The following is a 14,521-nucleotide window of genomic DNA, read 5'->3' as shown; positions in this document are numbered from 1 at the left end:
TGATTTACAAAAAAAGTTCTATGGTTCAAAAAAAAATTTTGTTCAATAGAAAAAAAGAGGTTGGTAATGTAGGAATTCCACTGTGTCGCATGCCCTTAAGTCGGAGAATTTTTTCGAAAGCATGCTTAATTTTTTAAAATACAATATTAAACTGACTAAAAATGATTCTTTATTTGCAAAATTACCTTCATATTGTAGCATTAAGATTAAAATTGATTTATTAAAAAATTTTCAATATTTTTTGGTTTGAATATTAAGTAATACATTTTTTGTTCCGCGTTTATCTTTTTTGAATGATTTAATTTCTTCATTAGGGTTACTGTCAATAAAAATGTATCTTTCGTTCTCAAAAAGTCATCATTTTTAATGAAAATTCATCTCCTTGGTTGAAAAATGAGCTATTTTGTTGAAAACTTTTTTTTTATTTGGCGGAAAAATTATTTTCTCACTGATTTGGTTGAAAACTTCACTTTTTTGGTTGAAAGTGAATCTTTTCCTTGGAAATTTCATGATTCCTCTCGAAGATTCATCATTTTAGTCAAAGTTTAAGAATTTACCTCTTTAATTTGAAATTCATGTATTTAATTTGCTATAAAATTCGTCTTCTCTTGGTAAAAATGAATCTTCTATTCCATTTTTGGTTGAAACTAGATCTTTTTTGTGTTAAAATTCAAATATTTGGTTAAAATTTTGTATTTTTGTATTTGTTAATGAAATATTTTATTGAAGTTCATATACTTTGTTGAGAAATCGTCTTTGTAGTAAAAAAAAAATGATATTTTTGGTTAACAATAAAGACTACTTGGTTCAAAATTGAACTCTTTTCTACAAAATATATCTTTTTAATTAAAATCAATCTATTCCAAATAAAGATTCATATTTTAGTTTCAAATTCATTAACTATTGGTTGAAAATAAATTTACTTGGTTACAAGTTAAATTAATTTTTTTGCAATAAATCTATTGTTTGTGGGAAAAAAAAATTTTCACTGGAAATTTAAATATTCCATTTTTGGTTGAAAACTTTTATTTTTAATGAAAAAAATTCAGCTATTTGTTTGAAAATTGATCTTTTTTTTTGTTTGTTGAAAATTCAACTGTTGGGTTGAGAATTTATTCTTTTGAAAAATCGACTTTTTGGTAAAAAAAAATATTTTTGGTTGATATTTTAACTATTTAAGAAAAGATTGTAACATTAATGTAATTCCTAAAAACTAAAGAAAAACATTTAAAAAAACATTAAACGAATTGTCAGGGAATATTTTGCAGAATTTTAGTAGTTTTTTCCAGGATTTTATTAGTTGAATTTTCAATGGAATAATTAGGTTTTTTAAACAAACTAGCAGATTCAATAAAAAAAGTGGAAATATCGACAAAAAAAAGGACTTTAAAAAATGATGAAGCTGCGAGTAAAAAATTAATTTTTAATTAATTAGTTTCACTTTGAGCCAAAAAAAAAAGACAAATTTTCAACCCAAAAATATTAATTTTTTACCAAAAATACAAATTTTGAATAAAATAGTTTAATGTCCAAAAAAAGGTGGCTTTTCAACAAATAAAGATTTTTCAGTCCAAAAAGAAGAAAAAGTTCATCCGAATTTTTAAATCTTTAAGCCCAAAGAACGAATTTTCTTTAAAAAGTTTAAAAATTCTACACGAAAATATGAATTTTCAAATAAAAATGTCAATTTTTAACAAAAAAATAGAGGAAATTTTAACGATAAAGATATAAAATGAAATAAAAATAAAACTGAATAAAACGAAAAAGAAATGAATTAGAAATAAAATGAAAATTATATCAAATTAAAGTAAAATTGAATAAAATTAAATAGAAATGAAATAGAAATAAAATGTATTAAAAATTAAATTAAATTAAACCAAAATTGAATGATATAAAAATAGAATTAAATAAAAATAAAATGTAATGAAAATAAAATGAAATAAAAATGAAATGAAAATGAAATTAAATAAAAATAAACTGCAAGAAAATGAAATAAAATAAAAATAAAATTGAATAAAACGAAATAGAAATGAAATAAAATCAAGTAACAGTAAAATTGAATAAAATTAAATAGAAATGAAATCGAAATAAAATGTAATAAAAATTAAATGAAACCAAAATTAAATTAAATAAAAATAAAATGAAAAAAAAAAAAAAAATTGAATAAAATAAAATAGAAATAAAATGAAATAGAAATAAAATGGAATGGAATCAAATAAAATAAAAATAAACTGAAATAAAATAAAAATAAAATGAAATAGAAATGAAATAGAAATAAAATGAAATAAGAAATAAAATGAAAAAAAATGAAGTGGAATCAAATGAAATAAAATAAAATAAAATAAAAACGTAGTGAAAATAAAATGAAATAAAATAAAAATAAAATTGAATAAAACGAAATAGAAATAAAATGAAACAAAAATAAAACAAAATAAAAGTAAAATGAAATAAAATGAAATAAAATAAAAATAAAATCGAATAAAATAAAATGAAATATATAAAAAATAAAAGTGAATGAAATGGAATAAAACGATATAGAAATAAAATGAAAATGAAACAAAAATAAAATCAAATAGAAGTAAAATTGAATAAAATGAAATAGAAATAAAATGACAAAAATGAAATAAAAATAAAATTGAATAAAATGAAATAGAAATAAAATGAAAGGGAATCAAATGAAATAAAAATAAAATATAGTGAAAATAATACGAAATAAAAATGAAATGAAATAAAATAAAAATAAAATCGAATAAAACGAAATAGAAATGAAATAAAATCAAATAAAAGTAAAATTGAATAAAATTAAATAGAAATGAAATCGAAATAAAACGTAATAAAAATTAAATGAAACCAAAATTAAATTAAATAAAATGAAATAAAATGGAAAAAAAATAAAATTGAATAAAATAAAATAGAAATAAAATGAAAAAAATGAAATGGAATCAAATGAAATAAAATGAAATAAAAAAAAAACGTGGTGAAAATAAAATTAAATAAAATTAAATAAAAATAAACTGAAATAAATTGAAATAAAATAAAAATAAAATTGAATAAAACGAAATAGAAATAAAATGAAACAAAAGTAAAACAAAATAAAAGTAAAATTGAATAAAATGAAATAAAATAAAAATAAAATCGAATAAAATAAAATGAAAAAAATGAAATAAAAATAAAATAAAATGAAATATATAAAAAATAAAAGTGAATAAAATGGAATAAAACGATATAGAAATAAAATAAAAATAAAATGAAACAAATATAAAATCAAATAGAAGTAAAATTGAATAAAATGAAATAAAATAGAAATAAAATGAGAAAAATGAAATAGAAATAAAATTTAAAAAAATGAAATAAAATGGAAAAAAAAGAAAATTGAATAAAATAAAATAGAAATAAAATGAAAAAAATGAAATGGAATCAAATGAAATAAAATGAAATAAAAATAAATTGAAATAAAATGAAACAAAAGTAAAACAAAATAAAAGTAAAATTGAGTAAAATGAAATAAAATAAAAATAAAATCGAATAAAATAAAATGAAAAAAATGAAATAAAAATAAAATAAAATATATAAAAAATAAAAGTGAATAAAATGGAATAAAACGATATAGAAATAAAATAAAAATAAAATGAAACAAATATAAAATCAAATAGAAGTAAAATTGAATAAAATCAAATAAAATAACAATAAAATCGAATAAAATAAAATAGAAATAAAATGACAAAAATGAAATAGAAATAAAATGAATTGGAATCAAATGAAATAAAAATAAAATATAGTGAAAATAATATGAAATAAAAATGAAATGAAATAAAATGAAAATAAAATGGAACAAAAATAAAATCAAATAAAAGTAAAACTGAATAAAATTAAATAGAAACGAAATAGAAATAAAATGTAATAAAAATTAAATAAAATGAAACCAAAATTAAATTAAATAAAAATAAAATGAAATAAACTGGAATGAAGTAAAAATAAAATTGAATCAAATGGAATCAAATGAAATAAAAATAAAAGTAAAATGTAGTGAAAATAATATAAAATAAAATGAAATAAAGTAAAATGAAATGAATATGAAATAAAAATAAAATTAAATAAAAATAAACTGAAATAAAATGAAATATAATAAAAATAAAATTGAATAAAATTGAATAAAAACGAAATAGAAATTGAATGAAATAAAAATTAAATAAAATGAAACAAAATGGAATAAAATAAAAATAAAATTGAATCAAATGAAATAGAAATTAAATTAAATAGAATTAAAATGGAATAAAATGAAATAAAATAAGAATAAAATTGAACAAAATTAAATATAAATGAAATAGAAATAACATGCAATGAAAATAAAGTGAAATAAAAATAAAATAGAAATAAAATGTAATAAAAATAAAATGAAATAAAAAAAAAATAAAAATCGAAATGAAATAGAAATAAAATGCAGTAAAATGAAATAAAATAAATAAATACCTTTCGGAGAGAGTCATTTTCGGCGGGCCGACGTGTGAAGCGTTGGAAGAACTGTCGCTGTCTTCGCTGGGAGAAGATTCACGAGCATGATGGTGAACTACGGGCGGCGAATCTCCATGGCCCGTGTGCTTCTCCACCTTTATGCGCTTGTGCATCTGCAACATTTTCATGACTTTACTATTAAACATCAATATTTTCAAGCAGAGTGTCTAGCGTGTTTTAAACAAAAAATTCCCGGATTTTTCCAGGTTTTCCAGGAGAAAAAAAAATACATTTTTCCAGGTATATTAAATTCGATTTAGAGTTTTAAACAGCTTGAAATTTCTAATTTTTCAAGAAAAAATATCAGATTTTTGACAAGATGGATGAATTGTTCATCAGATAGTTAAATTTCCAAGCAAAAAGATTAGATTTCTAATGCAAAGAGAAACGATTTTTTAACAAAATAAATAAATTCTCAACCAAGTAGTTGAATGTTGAACTAAAAATGATAACTTTTCAACCTAAAATAGAATATTTGAATTTTAAAATAAACAAAAATTAATTTTGAAGTAAAAGCATTGCATTTTCAACTAGATAGAAAAAAAGATCAGTTTCGTTGAAATCTATTTAAAAAATTTTTTTTATTAAAAATTAAAAACTTTCAGTTTCTGTTGAAAATAATATTTTTAAAATTCAAATTCAAATATTTCGTTGATAATTTATCTTTTTTTAGTACAAAATTAACTTATTTGGTTAAAAATGCATGTATTTTGTTGAAAAATTGCCTTTTTTGGTAGAAAATTAATCTTTCTGTTTGAAAAGAAAATTAATTTTCAACCAAAAAGACGATTTTCAAACAAAACACAGGAGATTTTCAACGGAATAGTTTAATATTCTACTGAAAAAGATAAATTTTCAACCAAATAGTGAAATTTGAATTAATAAAAATCAATTTTTAACGAAAAAAAAAATTAGACCAATTTTTTATTTAAAAAAAATTAGATTTCAAACTGATGACTGTCCAACTAAAATTTTCTTTATCTTCTAAAGCTAAATCTTTAACAAGAATAATTGAATCTTCAACCAAAAAGATAAATTTCTATAAAAACGACGGATTTTCATCTAAAAAAAAAAGATCTTTTAACCAAAATATAATTGGTTAAATTTTTAGTTAAAAAATTTAGTTTTAACTATAAAAAACGAATTTGCAACTGACAAAGTGCAATTAGAAAAAAATGATTAGTTTTCAACTAAAATGATAAATACTTAACTGGAATAATCGAATTTTCAAAGAAAATGATTAATTTCCACAAAAAAGACAAATTTTCAACTCAAAAAGATAATTTTTCAACAAAAAATTGAATTTTTTAATTTTTGGTTTCTAAAATTTATGTTCAGCCGATGAATTTTTAACAAAAACGTTGGAATATTTAACTAAAATATTTAAATTTTTAGTTAAAAAATAAATTTTTAACCTAAAGAAAACAAGAATTTTTTAATAAAATACCTTATTTTTGAAACAAAAAAAGATTAAAATTTTTAATTAAATAGAATGGAATTAAAAAAAAGAACGAATTTTTAACCATGTAATTTAACTTTCAACTGAACCCGTTCAATTTTCAACCAAAAATAGAATAGTTAAATTTTCAGTTAAGAAATTAATTTCAAAGAAAAAAACGAATTTTTGAGAAAAAAATCGTCCAATACAGTAATATAAAGCTACTTTTGCAATTAAAGAATCATTATTACTAAATTTCATATTGTAATTTAAAAAAAATTATTAACGCTCTCGGGAAAATTCCCTGATTGAAAAAAAAAATTTCCTGACTTTTCCAGATATCTTCAGTTTTTTCAAGGTATATTAAATATTTTACACTTTTTTATAATAATGAACTCGAAATATTTATACAGTTTGGTGACTTTTGTCTCTAAAGTACCAAATAGTTGAATTTTCAACTAAAAAATATCAATTTTCAAACCAAATAGTGGAATTTTGAACTAAAGTTTATCAGTTTTCCATCAAAAATGTAATAATTTAATTTTCTTTACGAAAATTAATTTTCCACAACAAATTTTGTATCCAAAGTGATCAATTTTCAACTAAAATGATGAATATTTAACTAGAATAATTGAATTTTCAAACACAAAATGAATTTTGAACTAAAAAAATATATCAGTTTTGAATAAAAAAAAAAAGTAAAAATTTAATTTGCATTACAAAAATTAATTTTCCACAACTAATTTTGTATCCAAAGTGATGAATCTTAAACCAAAATTATGAATTTTCAACAAAGTAGATTTATTCTCCCGGAAAAAGATAAGTTTTTAACTAAAATGATGAATATTTAACTGGAATAGTTGAATTTTTAAGCAAAAAGATGAATTTTAAATCAAAAAGATTAATTTTCAACCAAAAAGATAAATTTTTAATTAAAATTATGAATATTTAACTGGCGTAGTTTAATTTTCAATCAAAAAATTAATTTTCAACTAAAAAATATAAATTTTCAATCAAATAGTTGCATTTGGAACTGATATTAATCAGTTCTCAATAAAAAATGTAACAATTTAATTTTCACTACAAAAATTAATGTTCCAGAATCAAATTTTGTATCCAAAGTGATGAGTTTTCATCTAAAATTATGAATTTTCAACTGAAATAGATTAATACTAAATCAAAATGATGAATTTCCAACCAAAAAATGAATTTTCAACTAAAAAATATCAATTTTCAACCAAAGTGATGACTTTTAAATAATAATTATAAATCTTTAACTGTAATGGGTAAATTTTAATCGAAAATAAGAATCTTTACAAAAGAGTTTAACTTCCAAGTAGTTTTATTTTCAACCAAAAAGATCAATTACTAATTGGAATACTTGAATTTTCAACGAAAAAGATAAATTTTCAAATAGGATGATTAATTTTCTGACAAAAAAAAAAAAGATTTTTCAACAAAATACACAAATTTTCAACGAAATAGTTAAATTTTAAACTAAAAAAAAAAGGCAAATTTTCATCAAAATAGTTGGATTTTGAATGAAAAAAAGATCAATTTTCAACAAAAAATGGAAAAGTTACACTTTCAGTTTTTAAAAAAAATTTTAATCACAAATTTGCAAGCATTTTCAAAATTTTAATTTTTTTTTTAATTTTAAAGATGTAAAAATGAACAATTTTACACACTGACAATTTTAAAGCTTAAAAGTAATATTTTTAATCATAAATTGGAGCATTTTTAATGGTAAAACTCGCAAAATTATCAATAGTAAAATTTCAAAATTATAACTTTAAAAAATTTTAAAGACGTGTAATTAAAAAATGCTAAATTTTCATGATCTTAAATTTAAAGTTCTGCAATTTTTAAGAGTTTCAATTTAAAACTTTGGACTTTGAAAACGTAGACTTACAAATTTATTGAATTTTAAAGATTTCTATTGTAAAGTTATTTAATTTAGAACATGTTTATTTTTAATAATTCAATTATGAAGATGTACAATTGAAAATTCCACAATTTGGAAGAGTTACAATTAAAAAAGGTTCAATTTTAAATTCATAAATTATCAAAAAAACAGAAATTTTAATTGTAAAACTTAAGAACTTGTATAATTTCAATTTGGAAGACTTAAATTTTAAAACTTGACTTTTGATTTCAAAAGTTATTTATATTTAAGAATTTGTATCCATACATCTTTAAAATTAAATAGTTTTTAATTGTAAATCTTCAATTTACAATTAAAATTTTCTGTTATGTTGATGATTTATTTTCGTAAATTATTCAATTTGAAAGATTAAAAATTTTTAACTCCCATTTGATTTCCAAAATCATCAAAATTTGAAAACGTTTAATAACATTAAAAATATTTTTTTTTTAATTCAAAGTTCTACAATTTTAAATTTTAAACTGAAAAATTCTTGAATTTTGAAAACATATAAATCGAAAATTCAACAAAATGATTAAATTTACAATCAAAGATGTAAAGAAAATAGTTAAATTTTCAACAAAAAATTGTACAGTTAAAAAATTAATTAAAAAAGAGAACAAAAATAATTTTCAACAAAATGAGCGAATTTTCCACTATTTTTAAATCAAAAAATACTATAGTTCAACTAAAAAATTTCAAATTGAAAACAATAGAGTAGTTAAATATTCAGTAAAAAAAAATTAATTAAAAAAAATTGTTTCAACAATATCGGTAAATTTTGAACCATTTTCAAACATCAAGAATAATATTCTGCGAAAAAAGACACTAAAAAATATATATTTTTTTTTACCAAAAATAGAAAGCCTTATTTTTAATTTAACAACAAAATAAGCAAAAAATGAGTTTCAATTAAATATTTCAATATTTAACAAAATAAATCAATTTTCAACTGAAAGGGTTGAATTTTCCACAAAAACAATAATTAATGTCTCCCAAAAAATGGATTTTAAACTAAAAATGCATTGTTAAACTCTCAATTTTACCATATACTTAAGTTTTCAAAAAAGAAATCATTTTAAAAAGATCTAAACTTACTTAAAAATTTCATTTAATTTAAGTAATATTTTATTCATAATATTATTTTATATTTATATTGTTTTATTAATTAATTTTTATTTTTATTAATTTAATTGAAAATTTAAATTATTTCATTTTTAAAATGTCTAGAAATTTCGGTTATTTACGTAAATTTTTTAGGCAAACGAACATACGAGATTTTCAACATAACAGATCAATTTTCAAACATAAAAATAAATTGTTAACCAAATTAGATTAAATGCATCCTTTTTCTACAAAATTATATGATTTTTCACCTGAAAAGATCAATTTTAAAGCAAAAGAAAAACTAATTTTAAAAAAGTTCAATGTTTAACATAACAGTTCAATAATCAACCGTAGAAATAAATTTTTAATAAAAAAAAAATGTAGAAACAAAAAGAATAATTTTCTATAAAAAAAAAAAATGAATTTTCAACTAAACAAATTACATTCTTTAACCGTGAAAAGTAAATTAATTTTAAAATAAGTACTGGCATTTTCCACTAAAAAAATATCCATTTTTAAAAAGGAATAGAATATTTAAGTTTTAATTTAAAAAATATATATAATAATTTTTTTAACAAAAATATAGATTTTCACTCAAAATAATTCTTAAAAATCTTAGCTGAAATACTGAAATTTTCAATAAACAAAAAATTGATCTTTGCTAAAAAAGATAAATTGTCAACCAAAATTTAAATAATTAAATTCTAAGTTGAAAACATTAATGTTCAACCGAACAGTTTAATTTTTAACTAAAACTATGAAATAATAAATTTGAATAAGTTACATTTGCAGTTGAAAAAATTACTTTAAAAAAATGATAATAATAATAAATAACTTTCAATAGAAAGAAAAATAACTTTCAAACAAATAGTTACATATACAAAGTGGTGAATTTTTAACTAAAATTGTAATATTTTTAGTTTGGAAAAATAATGATTTTCAACCAAAAAAGGAACAAATTTTCAAGAAAATTGTTAAATTTTCGAGAAAAAAATCTGTTTAAAGAAATTAATTTTTAATTAAAATGATGAATGCTTAATCAATAAAATTATTTATAACAAAAGAATTTAAGTTCCAAGCAAGTAATTTTATTTCCAAACTCAAAGATAAATGTTCAATTGAACTAATAAATATTTGACTGGAATATTTGAATTTTTAATTTAAAAGAAGAATTGCTAAACAAGAAGATTAACTAGCAAAGAAAATGATAATTTTCGACAAATCATAAAGATTAATTTTCTAAAAATAAAGACGAATTTTCCACAAAGCACGTAAATTTTTCAACAAATAGTTTAATTTTGAAATAAGAAATATCAATTTTCAACCAAATTTCCCAACCAAAAATAGAAGTTAAATTTTTAGTTTAAAAAATTAATTTTCAACAAAGTAAGAGCATTTCAGACAAAAATGTATAATATTCAAATTTATTTATTTATTTTAAGCAAAAAGATGTCTATTCTACTATAAAAAATGAGTTTTTAACAAAATAGTTTGATTTTCAAGAAAATAATAAAATTTTGAAGACAATAATTGAATTTTCAAGCTGAAAGGATTAATTTCAAACAAAGAAGGGGCATAGTTTATATATCAATAAAAAAATATTGAATTGATATAAAAAAAAGACCGTTAAGATAAAATAAACAGACGAATTTTCAAAAAATAAAAATTTTTTAACGCGCAGGAAGTGATTTAATAATATTTCGAAACTAAAAATTTTCAGTAATATTGCAGGTAATTTATAATAATTTCTCAAAAATTACCCAAAATTAAATTCAAATTTTTTTTATAAATTTACAGATATCACGGGCATTTGCGTTAATTTTAGAGGTAAATATATTTAAATTACCATAAATTTGATTTTGAACATTTTCATAAATTTCTGGAAATTTATTAAATTTTTGGTACTTCCAAAATTCAATTTCAAAATGTCTAAATTTCCGGACATTTATAAAAAAAATTTTACAGGTAAATCCGGTACATTACCATAAATGAGCCAAAATTAAATTGTAAATAATTTCATAAATTTCCAGAAATTTATGTAAATTTTCGGCCGATTGAGTTAATTTTAGAGTTTAATATGATAAATTACCATAAACTATCCGAAATTCAATTTTAAATCCTTTTATAAACTTTCGGAATTTTTTTTATTAATATTACAGGTAACTTGGCATAAATTGTTCAAAATTTAATTTAAAAAGATCTTAATTTCTGGTTATTAATGGTACTTTTGGCAGGTAAATACGGCAAATTATCATAAATTCAATTAAATTTTTTTTTTTTATAAATTGCCGAAAATTTCTGAAATTTTTGTTAATTTATGGTAATTTTACAGGCAAATAATGCAAATTACCACAAATTGTCAAAAATTCAATGTAAAAAAAGTCTAAAAATTGCCAGAAGTTTATAAAAATTTTCGGCCATTTATGTCAATTTAACTGGTTAATATGGAAAATTACCCTAAATTCAATTTTAAATATTTTTATAAATTTATGAAATTTTTAGTAATATTGCAGGTAATTATTTACAAAGATTTACAAAATTAATCAAAAATGAATGTGGAAGATTTTAAGAAAAATTTGGTTAATTTGGCGGGATTAAAAAAAAATGAGAAAAAAGATTCATTTTAAAGGATGTTTTCAAATAATTTCAAAAATAATTTTTAAAAATTGAAAAAAAATAATGTAAAAAGCATGCAGATCTTTCAAGATTTTCATATAAAATTTTGAAGATTTTTTAACCATTTAAAACCATAAAAATTCAACTTTTAACAAAAAAATTAAGCAGATGAATTTCTACTAAGAAAAGTTAATTTTCGATTAAAACGCCAACGATAAAAACGAATTTTTTACAACAAAAATTTAATTTTATACCAAATTTTTTAATTTTCAACAAAATAGTTTGATCCAAAACCAAAATAGATAAATCTTCAACTAAGAAGTTGCATTTTTAACCAAAAAGAGATAAAATTTTTACCAAAAAGTGAATTTTCTACCAAGAAAAAATTTTCAGTCAAGAATGAAAAATAATGTTAAGCAAATTGCTGAATTTTCAACAAAAAAGATTAATGTTAATCAAAAAAATTTATAGTTGGTATTTCCACTACCAAAACTTTAATAAAAAATAAAAAACAGTTAGTTTTTGCTAAACAATACATATATTTTTAATAGGACTAGATTTTGACCAAAAAAAGTTGATTTTCTATAAAAAAAAGATGAATTTAAAAAAAAAACATAATTTTTTAAGCAAAATATTGAATTTTTACCCAAAAATGGAGCCAAAGGCCTAATCTTCCACCAAACAATTCAATTTTAAAAAGAACACGAAATAACAATAAAAAAGTTAATTTACAATTAATCAGTTGACTTTTAACAAAATATTTGAATTTGTAGTTTTAAAAAACTTATTTATAACAAAAAGAATTTTTAATTTAATTTTATAAACAAAAAAAATGAATTTTCAACTAAAATTATGAATTTTCAACGGAAAAAAATGAAATTAAAAAAAAAATTTGTTCAACTTTCAACCAAGGAGTAGAATTTTTAATGAATAATTTTTTTGGTTCAAAATTCTACTTTTTGGTTACAAATTCTACTATTTAGTTAAAGATTTAACTATTTTATTGAATATTAAAGTCTTTTATTAAAAAGTAATCGTTTCTGGACGAACAATTATATTGTTTGGCAGAAAATTAATTTTTTTTTGGTTCAACATTAATCTTTTTGGATTGAAAATTAATACTTTTTTTTTTTTTGAAAAATCTATTATTGTATTTTTGTCCAATAAATAATCTCTTTTACTTAAAAAAATACTTTTTGTGAAAATCTAACGATTTTTTTTTAAGTCATCGTTTCTGGTCAAAAATTTATACTTTTGTAGAAAATTCATATTTTTTTGTTGAAAATTTATCTTTTGGTAGAAATATTTTTTTTTTAGTTGTTGAAAATTCACCTTTTATTTTTGAAATTCAATCATTTTTATTGAAAAGTCTACTATTATATTTCTGGTGTTTAGTTCTAAATTCTACAAATTGTTCGAAAGTCTATTTATTTGACTGAAAATTGAACTAGGTTCTTAAAAAGTCAGTTTTTTTTTTGTTTAAAATTAACCTCTTGGTTCAAAAAACCTATTTCGATTGATGGTTAGTTCTTTTTATCAAAAACAAAAGTATTATATTTCTTTTTCAGAATTAATCTGAATTTAACTATTTTGTTAAAAAGTCATATTTTTTGTCGAATATTGATACTTTTTGGATTGAAAATTCTCTTTTACTTTAAACATCGTCTCTTTGGATGGAAAATTCAAATATTTGCTAAAAAAAATATCACCTTTTGGGTGAAAATTCATCTCTTAGTTAAAAATTCGACCATTTAGTTGGAAATTTAACTTTAAAAGTAATATTTTTTTTATCAAAATCTCAACTAATTTATTAAACATTTGTATTTTTTACAGAAGATCAATCCTTTTTGTGTAAGAATCCTCATTTGTTAGAAAAGTCATATTTTTTAGTTGAAAATTTATCTTCCTTGCTTCAAAATTAACCCTTAAACGGCCAAAACGCCACTACCGGTACACTGCTTTTCAACGGCCAATAACTAAGACTATTCGACACTAGAAAAAATTGAGACACATATATTTTTATTGCCTAAGATCTCCTCTTTCCGACGGTGCCAATGAAATTCCTCAGAAAATTTTCTTATTATCCCAAAATGCAGTTTAAACAAAAAAAAAAACGTGGTTTTTCGTGCCTATTTTTTTTTGTGAACCATTTTCCAAAGCTTTTCGAGTCAGTAATTAACCTGGAATCTCACTAACGGGTGGAATAAATGTCTAAACTTTGAGAATCCATGGTTCAAAGATCGATTTTTCGTTTTAGTATTTTCAAAATGGCGTCTTAATGACAAAATTTTTGTGAAAACATTCATGAATTTTTTTACAATAAACGATGTGCTTTTCGGAAAAATCATCAAAAATAAAAAGTTCTTGTATCAGACAAGGAATACGCCTGAATTTTTTCGAAGCGTTTGGAGCAAAATTTTGGATTTTGCATATGAACAATTTTTGCAAAATTCAAAATTTTGCTCAAAACGCTCCGGAAAAATTCAGTAAAAAATTTTCGTAGTTCTAAGCATCGTGTAAGAGTAAAATGATTCACGAATATCTATCGTCCGTCTGCCGCAGACAAAGTTTACGTTGCCCAACTACGAGGGTAGTTCAATAAGTCCTTAGAATGACCAACAGATGGCGCGCGAATCGCTCCAAATCATCTGTTTTCAGTCAGCACCACTCCCGACTAGATATATGGTGCAGTCACAGTCCACATCTTCTGAGTTTACGTGTTTTTATAACCAATTGAAAAAAAAAAATTGTTCGTTAAGAAAAATGGAAAAAACGAGTTCAGAGCGGTAATCAAACATTTTCATTTAAAGGGTTTAATTCCGTATGAGATAAAAAATGAATTGGACTCAGTTCATGGCACATCTGCCCCTGCCTTAGCAACGGTTTATAACTGGGTAAATGAACTTAAGCGTGGTCGTACATCA

General features: G+C 20.3%; 1 protein-coding gene across 3 annotated transcripts in view; it reads right to left on the bottom strand.

Moving 5' to 3' along the window:
* LOC117167177 (serine/arginine repetitive matrix protein 2-like) overlaps nucleotides 1-14,521 on the bottom strand; it is a 30,025-nt gene that overhangs the window by 4,528 nt on the left and 10,976 nt on the right. For all 3 annotated transcript variants that reach the window (XM_033351906.1, XM_033351920.1, XM_033351912.1), the window contains one exon: nucleotides 4,471-4,625. In XM_033351906.1, the coding sequence (XP_033207797.1) occupies nucleotides 4,471-4,625 (155 nt within the window). The remainder of the gene's footprint in view (nucleotides 1-4,470; nucleotides 4,626-14,521) is intronic.

The sequence above is a fragment of the Belonocnema kinseyi genome, chromosome 1 (assembly GCF_010883055.1).
Source record: "Belonocnema kinseyi isolate 2016_QV_RU_SX_M_011 chromosome 1, B_treatae_v1, whole genome shotgun sequence".
NCBI classification, from domain to species: domain Eukaryota; kingdom Metazoa; phylum Arthropoda; class Insecta; order Hymenoptera; family Cynipidae; genus Belonocnema; species Belonocnema kinseyi.
Note: the sequence above shows the minus strand (reverse complement) of the source record. Positions and strands in the feature narration are given on the sequence as shown.